Here is a 10,200-nt window from a genome sequence, read left to right on the forward strand (position 1 = left end):
TTGTTGTTCCATGTCTGGTTCTAACTTGCTTCTTGACCTGCTTACAGGTTTCTCAGGAGGCAGGTAAGGTGGTACAAAATGAAGCAGGGCAAAGGCTAACAGAGCTTTGCCAAGAGAATGCACTGGTCATAGCAAACACCCTCTTCCAACAACACAAGAGACGACTCTACACATGGACATCACCAGATGGTCAATACTGAAGTCAGATTGATTATATTCTTTGCAGCCAAAGATGGAGAAGATCTATACAGTCAGCAAAAATAAGACTTGGAGCTGACTGTGGCTCAGATCATGAACTCCTTATTGCCAAATTCAGACTTAAATTGAAGAAAGTAGGGAAAACCAGTAGACCATTCAGGTATGGCCTAAATCAAATCACTTATGATTATACAGTGGAATTGACAAATAGAGTCAAGGGATTAGATCTGATAGACTGCCTGAAGAACTATGGACGGAGGTTCGTGACATTGCACGGGAGGCACTGATCAAGATCATCCCCAAGAAAACGAAATGGAAAAAGGGAAAATAACTGTCTGAGGAAGCCTTACAAATAGCTGAGAAAAGAAGAGAAGCTAAAGGCAAAGAAGAAAGGAAAGATATACCCAATTGAATGCAGAGTTGCAGAGAATAACAAGGAAAGATAAGAAAGCCTTCCTCAGTGATCAATGCAAAGAAATAGAGGAAAACAACAGAATGGGAAAGACAAGAGATCCTTTCAAGAAAATTAGAGATACCAAGGGAACATTTCATGCAAAGATGAGCACAATAAAGGACAGAAATGGTATGGACCTACCAGAAGCAGAAGTTATTAAGAAAAGGTGGCAAGAATACACAGAAGAACTATAGAGAAAACATCTTCATGACCCAGATAACCATGATGGTGTGATCACTCACCTAGAGCCAGACATCCTGGATTGCAAAGTCAAGTGGGCCTTAGGAAACATCACTATGAACAAAGCTAGTGGAGGTGATGGAATTCCAGTTGAGCTATTTATCATAAAAGATGATGCTGTTGAAGTGCTGTACTCAATATGCCAGCAAATTTGGAAAACTCAGCAGTGGTCATAGGACTGGTAAGGGTCAGTTTTCATTCCAATCCCAAAGAAAGGCAATGACAAAGAATGTTCAAACTACTGCACAATTGCATTCATCTCACACACTAGCAAAGTAATGCTCAAAATTCTCCAAGCCAGGCTTCAACAATATGTGAACCAAGAACTTCCAGATGTACAAGCTGGATTTAGAAAAGTCAGAGTAACCAGAGATCAAATTGCCAACATCCGTTGGTTCATTGAAAAAGCAAGAGAGTTCCAGGAAAATATCTACTGCTTTACTGACTACACCAAAGTCTTTGTGTGGATCACAACAAACTGTTGAAAATTCTTCAAGAGATGGGAATACCAGGCCACCTTAACCTGCCTCCTGAGAAAGCTGTATGAAAGTCAAGAAGCAACAGTTAAAACTGGACATGGAACAACAGACTGGTTCCAAATAGGGAAAGGAGTAAATCAAGGCTGTATATTGTCACCCCGCTCATTTAACTTATATGCACAGTACATCATGCAAAATGCAGAGCTGGATGAGACACAGGCTGGAATCAAGATTGCTGGGAGAAATATCAATAACCTCAGATACACAAATGACACCACCCTTATGGCAGAAAACAGAGACAAACTAAAGAGTCTCTTGATGAAAGTGAAAGAGGACAGTGAAAAAGTTGGCTTTAAACTCAACATTCAGAAGACTAAGGTCATGGCATCCGGTCCCATCACTTCATGGCAAATAGATGGGGAAACAGTGGAAACTCTGACAGACTTTGTTTTTTTGGGGCTCCAAAATCACTGCAGATGGTGACTGCAGCCATGAAATTAAAAGATGCTCGCTCCTTGGAAGAAGAGTATGACCATCCTAGAGAGCATATTAAAAAGCAGAGACATTACTTTGCCAACAAAGGTCCATCTAGTCAAAGCTATGGTTTTTCCAGTAGTCTTGTATGGACGTGAGAGTTGGACTATAAAGAAAGCTGAGTGCCAAAGAATTGATGTTTTTGAACTGTGGTGTTGGAGAAGACTCTTGAGAGTCCCTTGGACTGCAAGGAGATCCAACCAGTCCATCCTAAAGGAAATCAGTCCTGAATATTCATAGTAAGGACTGATGCTGAAGCTGAAACTCTAATACTTTGGCCACCTGATGAGAAGAACTGACTCACTTGAAAAGACCCTGATGCTGGGAAAGATTGAAGGCAGGAGGAGAAGGGGATGACAGAGGATGAGATGGTTGGATGGCATCACCGACTGGATGGACATGAGTTTGAGTTAACTCCAGGAGTTTGTGATGGACAGGGAGGCCTGGCATGCTGCAGTCCATGGTGTTGCAGAGAGTCGACAGGACTGAGTGACTGAACTGAACTGGTTCGTGTGGCTCTGGGGAGCACAGGGCCCTACCTCATCCCTACCCTACTCGCCTTATTCTCAGGTCATTACCTTTTTCTTCATTCTAAAAAATCCCTGGATAGGGAAGCTACACTTTCACCATAAATAATATGATATTTACACACCTCAAAAAGAGATCCCTAGGGCAGAAAAATACTGATATCATGTAAATTATTGGCACTTAGTCCTTTGTTGTGATATGGGAGGGAGTGAGGAACCTTAGTTAGACTTCTGACCTTGGTGGGCTTTCTGAGAACCCTGTCTGCCAAGTTGACTGTATTCTGCCAATTCTCCCATTTTCCTTTTCTCCCCATGCCTGCAGTATTGATGGGGTGCCTTTTCTCATGCATGACTATGACTTGACAAGAACAACCAATATAAAGGAGGTCATGCCAAATGCCTCCAGTAGAAACCCTTCCTTCTTTGAATGGAGTTTCCTGTCGACTCTGAATGCGGGCAAGTGGTTTTCAGATGCATGGGTAAGATACATTTCCCAGGTCAGAAAACTGAATCTTTTTGTTATGCATGGTCACATTCCTAGAAATAAATACACTGTGTACAGTATAATTTTGATGCCCTTGTGAGGTGGTACTACCTGAGAGAATTGGAGAACTTCATGCAAAGGTATCATTTGATCTGAAAGAAGGTTATTGCTGAGGGGAGCCGTGGGCAATAATGGTGGTTGGTTTCATATATTACAGTAGAGTGAAGCAAGAAGATATGTGTGTGTGTGTGTGTGTGTGTTTGTGAAAGAGGGAAGGAAGGGGGAAGGGAAGGAGAGAGAGACAAAAGGAGAGGTACAGAAGAGATGGGATATACGCTGGGAAAAGAATCAGAAAAACATGTTATGAGGAGAAAACATGTTACACAGCAGTGTGTAAATAAGACAGTTTAGAATTATCCTGAATGTTTTAAAGTGGGTAAAAAAGTCAAGCCTGTCTTTTCAAGATAGTTTAAGAAAAAACAACTGACATTTTCCAGGTTATCATATGTTTATAGGGAATCCATGCAACCTAGGTTTTACCAATCAGATATACTCATTTTGAGTCTTTGATTTTGTCAACAAATATCTGAGCAGGCCAGACAGCAGGCATTCATATTGCTAGCGCCTCTGGCAGCAGAGCTACAATACTTGGGGGTCAGCTGTGGTAATAGCTCTCTTATTAGATAATTGTATAATTAGGAAAATAAATCTTCAGGTAATCTTGTTTATGTTCTAGGTGGAATGGAATTTTATTTATATTACATGTTAATCCTGAAGACTGACTTGATCCTTTTTCATGTTTAAAAAGTGACAAGTTAAGACTTAGGTAGAGAGAGCTATCCACCTCAAATTCATTCTGTTAACAAGTGTTACTATAAGGGACAGCTAAATGTTGGTTTATAATGACTGTATCACCTCAGAATACTTATTCTCATATGAGTATATAGCCTACAAATGCTGTTTCCATGTGTGAAATAGTGGTAACCATCTGATATTCCAGGTTTCAGTGTGTGTGTAAGCTCTGTATATAAATCTCATCATACATGAATAAATAGAAACATACAGACTTGAGAGGCTTCTTTAGTATAGGCTTAGTTTGCCATGTAGCAAACTTTTCTCTTGTAACTCAGCTGGTAAAGAATCCACCCACAATGTGAGAGACCTGGGTTCAATCCCTGGGTCAGGAAGATTCCCTGGAGAAGGGAAAGGCTACCCCTGGAGAATTCCATGGACTGTATAGACCATGGTTCACAAAGAGTCGGACATGACTGAGCGACTTTCACTTTCACTAGTTTGCCATAGGTAATGTTTTAACAAACATGTATTCCAAATGAAAAGGCCGTTATTAATCTGATGTGTAATGTATGGTTTGTGAGAGTCTTATTGTAAGTGATGGAATTGGATTTGTTGTTAGAAAGTTTTGCTTATTTTACAGGATTAATAGTTTTATTTTAGCTTGTTTAGGTGGTAAGTTTACAGTGTTTAGTTTTTCGATTATTCTGGTTACTGAAGGGTATCTGAAAGCTTGACTTAAATATGATTATCTAGGAGGCTTTATTTTTAGGTTTCATAGTAGAGCTTTCTTTGATTCCATGTTGTGCAGGCAGGAAGTCAAGGTGGTGTTGGCACATGATTTAAAAGATTTGGATATTTGGATAATTTTTCACAGTAAAGAAATTGGTTTTGTTTGTGAAGGTTTTCCTGGGTGCTCTTTATTGGTTGTGTATAGTTATGGATTGATGGTGGTGGTGAGTTGATTATCATTTGTCAGTATAATTACTATTCTTGAGATACTTGTGAAAATTAAATACCTAATCTGATCTATAATGAAATAAAAATAGATACTGAAGTTCTGGGAATTATCCCTGGAAGCTCAGCTGAGTTCCTATTTTTTAGTAAAACCAATCTTTGTGTGGAACATTTTTATATCCTTTTGTGAAAGTATAAATCTCAAGATTACAGAGAAATTTATCTCATGAATAAAGATAATGAACTAGGTACAAGTTTTATTTAGCACATTAATATGGGAACAAACAGGATGACGAAACCCAGTCAAGAGAAAAGTGAGAAACCAGCGTGCAAAATTCTCAGTGCAACAAAGAAATGCTAAGAATTGCATTGCTAAGTTGGATACAAACCTAGTGTATTGTTTCAGTTAATACATTCTGTGATGATAAAACTTAATTTTAGAGTTGTCTTCTCTATGAAAACTCATTTGTACCTCTACTAGACAAAAATCCTGTCCTCTTTTATCAGTTTTCTAGAAGTCAACATCTAACTTTACATTGTAAATCAGTTCAGTTCAGTTCAATCGCTCAGTCATGTCCGACTCTTTGCAACCCCATGAACTGCAGCACGCCAAACCTGCCTGTCCATCACCAACTCCCAGAGTTTACTCAAAGTCATGTCCGTTGAGTCGGTGATGTCATCCAACCATCTCATCCTCTGTCGTCCCCTTCTCCTCCCGCCCCTAATCCCTCCCAGCATCAGGGTCTTTTCCAATGAGTCAGTTCTTTGCCTCAGGTGGCCAGAGTATTGGACACAGCAATTCAAAGAAAGGTACATTCCCATCAGATGATCTTTAGGTGTGCTTGTTTAAACAGTGTGCTACGATGATATTGGAGGGTTCAACAATGAACTTATGCTTCATTTCTAAGTTTTGAATAATTTAGGTTCCCTCTTGTGCTCATAAATAACCTCTGTAGATTATTTAGAGGAGGGTCTTGTTATGATTTTGTGTTATTTAACCTTATTAATTTGCATCCAGTGCAGTTTAAAGGATCAGTTAATATATATAATATTTATTGTTGTATAATCAGCAAATCTTGATTCAGATTGTGTTTAATAACTATTAAGCTTAATAAATGAGGTCCTGTCTAGAGCATGTATAGGGAATCTAGAATTTCATTTTAAATAGTTCCTACTGTTCCAGACTCTTATTCTTACTATGACTTGAGAAGTTCACTTGAATCAGGTTTCACATGTATACCTACAAATGTGGACAAATTTCTCTCTCCTGTTCCTGGTAATCAGTGATCTTTCTTCCTACTATAATGCTGGGATAGAGTACAACAAGGGACACCAAACTGTTTGCCTAGGAAAGCTGTAGGCTTTGATTCCAAATACCAGTTATGCATGTGTCCTTAGTGGGGACGGGTGGCTTGTTCTTTCGGACTGAATGACATGTATTCTCAAATATGGTCCTTCAGTTATGACCTTGATGACACAATCAATTTTTCCAATATCTCCCAGTGTAAAGGAGTACATATTTTCAGCTTTTGCTAAAGACTGTATTGCCATGAAACATAGTGGCTCAGTAAAAGCAAATTTTACCTGAATTCAGAGGGGTGGTGAGAACAAATTACTAAATAAAAGAATGTTTTGCACAAGTGTAACAGAAAAAATGTCAAAAGAGAATGAGTTTTCTCATACACCCCTGAGGAAGTAGAATGTTTAAAAGAATACTAACAGGGAATCCCCACCTGGTGGTACAGTGGTTAGGACTCAGCACTTTCACTGCTGAGGGCCTGGGTTCAATCCCTAGTCAGGGAACGAAGATCCCACAAGTCACACGGTGTGGCCAAATATGAAGAAAGGAGTACCAACAGTTTCCAAAAGGAAAAGATGAATATGCATGATTAGATTGCCCTCATCAGTTTGTTCAATCTGCTGTAGGTAATGTCCTACTATATCTAGGGTTATCAATGTACTTCTGGGGAGTTATCTGCTCCTCTCTGAAATTTAATCTTGGAAATTCTGACTCAGTCCTCTGATCAGTTGGATTGGTATCTAATTGAGATGGCAGTGTTAGCTTATACTAGGAAAGCTGTTTCCATGAGTTTCTTCCTTGTGTATCAGTAGACAAGAGAGTATCTGTAAAGTCCTCTCAAACATGATTTTGAGGTTAACTTTTCCTATTTCTGTTCTGTATTGTGTAGGAAAAACCTTCAGATGAACATGGGACTAAAGCAGAAATCACATGATAATTAAAATTAATTTGATTATTATATGATAGTAAATAGCAGTGTCAGAAAGGAGAATACAGTAGCCTGTTAATAGGCTATAATGCATAACTATTTTCAAAAGATTTGGTCTGTTTCTCTTTCCCTTAAGAGTAAGAACATGTTGTGACTTCTGTCTTGGTTCAGTGGTTAAGACTTCATGCTTCCAATACAGGGGACACAGGTTCAGTCCCTGGTCAAGGAACTAAGATCCTGCATTCCACTCAGCACCCCCACCCACCCAAAAAGGAAGATCACACTATGGGCATTGAGAACCTTAACAGCTCTCCTGGTACTTCCAATCCATTCTTTATTATGTTAAAAAAACTGTCCATCTCTGAGATGTATTTCTATTATCATTTTACCTGCACAGTATTAACTAAGAATTTAAAATTTCCCTTTTTAACAACTCCTCCCATATTGAAGGCTTAATGCACAATGTTGAGCTATATATGAAGCATGGACATTTCTACTTCTAGACATGACTATTTGCAGGTGCTGGTTGTGTTCTCCTGCCTTAAACAACTAGAAAACTAAACCAAAGATCTTAAATAGTCATTCTTAGATACTGGAAAACAGTCCGTGCAGAACTGTGACCCGTGAGAGAAGGGAATACTAGGAGAGCCTTATAATTGCCCTCGTGTTTTGCCTGGATGTACTTTCCAGGTCTTACAGCAGGAGGAAAGCATAGCTGTCTTGTGGATTTGAGGAGAAGGAGATTGGATTTTTGGGAGATCAGAGTGTCTGGAATTTTGAGGGATGAAGTTCAAAAGTGAGAAAGCTCTCCAGAGAAAGGCCTTTAGAAATCTGCTTGGGATTGGCTTGAATATGTTGTTAATATCTATGAGACACAGAAATAGGGTGAAGTTCTACAAGGCTGGGCAAAGTACTAATAGGGAGCTTTTATTTGAACCATTCTAAGAACATACGGTTGTGAGAGCTGGACCGTAAAGAAGGCAGACCACCAAAGAATTGATGCCTTTGAACTATAGTGCTGGAGAAGACTCCAGCAAGGAGATCAAACCAGTCGATCTTAAGGGAGATCAACCCTGAATATTCACTGGAATGACTGATGCTGAAGCTGAAGCTCCAGTATATTGGTCATCTGATGCGAATAGATGACTCATTGAAAAAGTCCCTGATTCTCAGAAAGATTGAGGGCAGAAGAAGAGGGCGTCAAAGGACGAGATGGCTGGATGGCATCACCAATGCAATGAACATGAACTTGGGCAAACTCTGGGAGACAGTGAGGGATAGGGAGTCCTGAAGTGCTGCAGTCCATGAGGTTGCAAAGAGCCAGACACAACTAGGCGATTGAACAACAACAACAACATCATCAAGAGCTCACATCCATTGCCAACATTCATTGGATCATAGAAGAAGCTAGAGAGTTCCAGAAAAGCATCTAATTCTGCTTCATTAACTATGCTAAAGCCTTTGTGTGGAATAAAACAAACTGTAGAAAATTCTTAAAGAGATGGGACTATCAGACCACTTTACCTGCCTCCTGAGAAATCTGTATGCAGGTCAAGAAGCAACAGTTAGAACTGGCCGTGGAACAATGGGCTGGTTCCAAATTGGGAAGAGAGTACATCAAGCCTGTATATTGTCACCCTGCTTGTTTAACTTACATGCAGAATCATGTGAAATGCCGGGCTGGGTGAGCATGAGCTGGAATCAAGGTTGTAGGGAGAAGTATCAATAATCTCATATAGCAGATGATACCACCTTATGGCAGAAAGTGAAGAGGAACTAAAGAGCCTCTTGATGAAAGTGAAAGAGGAAAGTGAAAAAGCTGGCTTAAAACTCAAAATTTAAAAAACGAAAATGGTGGTATCTGGTTCCATCACTTCCTGGCAAACAGATGGGGAAACAATGGAAAGAGTGCAAGCATCTTTTAATTTCATGGCTGCAGTCACCGTCCACAGTGATTTTGGAGCCCGAGAAAATAAAGCCAGGCATGCTGCTGTCTATGGGGTCACAAAGAGTTGGACACGACTGAGTGACTGAACAACAAGAGCTCACATGTGTCTGGAAGATACTCAAGTTCTAACTAGCCATATTAGAAGATGGACATGAGGGAACTTCAGTGGAAACCCCAGAAAAGTCATACCATAGTAACAAGCCTAAACCAGCTCTAAATTAAAGGCTATTTTAGACCCACTTAAAAAAATCCAATTGATTTGTTCATAATATAACCCACCCCACCCCACCCCACAAAAAAAACCACTTCCCTTGTAGCTCAGTTGGTAAAGAATCTACCTGCACTGCAGGAGACCTGTGTTCAATCTCTGGGTTGGGAAGATACCCAGGAGAAGGAAATAGCAACCCACTCCAGTATTCTTGCCTGGAGAATCCCATGGACAAAGGAACCTGGCAGGATACAGTTCATGGGGTCCCAAAAGTCAGATACAACTTAGTGACTAAATCACCACCACCAAAATAAAAAAAAAAAAACACAAAACAAAACTAGGAGAGACAACAATACCCAGACATCTTACAGTGTATAAGATCCAGTAGTAAAATTACTGTGCGTATGAAGAAGGTTGAAAATGTGGCTTAAAGCCAGGGAAAAACTACACATAAAGATCCAGAAAAAAAAAAGAGCTGATAAAATTAAGAGAAAGGTAGTTTTCAAAAGCTATTCCAAGTGTATTAGGGATTTAAAGAAAAATAACATAATGAGAGAGACATAAGATATAAAAATAACTGAATAGAATTTCTAGAACTGAAAGCCTATGCCATCTGAAATTCTTCCATTATTTGTTGATAGTTTGTGTGTTTTGAGTAATGGCTCTGTATCATCAAGGTGGTTGAATGAATGGATATAGAGTTGTTCATAAGATTTTTTATTATCCTTGTAATGACTTTGGGATCAATGGTTATATTTCATTTTTAATTCCTGATTTTCATAATTTATAGTTGTCTTTCCTCCCCTGCCCTAGAGATCTGTGCATTGTATTGATCTTATTAGAGATGCAGTATGTGGTTTTGTTGATTTCTGCTCAGATCTTTATGTTTTCTTTCTTTTGTTTGCTTTGGGTTTGATTTTAGGTTTTACGTAGTTTGCAAAAGGGTCAATTTTAGGTTACTTTAGTTATTTTTTCTTTCCATTATAAGCATTTAATACTATACATTTACCTCTAATACCGCCTTAACTGTGTCATAGATTTTGATGTATTTTAATTTTTATTTATTTTGAAATATTTAAAAATTTCCCTTAAATTTTCTTTATTGTTATTGTTTAGTTGCTAAGTCCTGTCTGACTCTTAGGGACCCATGA

General features: G+C 39.0%; 1 protein-coding gene and 1 non-coding gene across 2 annotated transcripts in view; both read left to right on the forward strand.

Annotated features, from left to right (window-relative positions):
- LOC122431006 (glycerophosphodiester phosphodiesterase domain-containing protein 4-like) overlaps window positions 1-10,200 on the forward strand; it is a 108,836-nt gene that overhangs the window by 48,492 nt on the left and 50,144 nt on the right. Inside the window, exon 11 of the mRNA XM_043452027.1 lies at window positions 2,755-2,911. Coding sequence (XP_043307962.1) covers window positions 2,755-2,911 — 157 coding nt within the window. The remainder of the gene's footprint in view (window positions 1-2,754; window positions 2,912-10,200) is intronic.
- On the forward strand, window positions 6,392-6,468 carry TRNAE-UUC. The gene has a single exon. It is a non-coding gene; the product is annotated as a tRNA-Glu (tRNA).

Source organism: Cervus canadensis, chromosome 29 (assembly GCF_019320065.1).
Source record: "Cervus canadensis isolate Bull #8, Minnesota chromosome 29, ASM1932006v1, whole genome shotgun sequence".
NCBI classification, from domain to species: domain Eukaryota; kingdom Metazoa; phylum Chordata; class Mammalia; order Artiodactyla; family Cervidae; genus Cervus; species Cervus canadensis.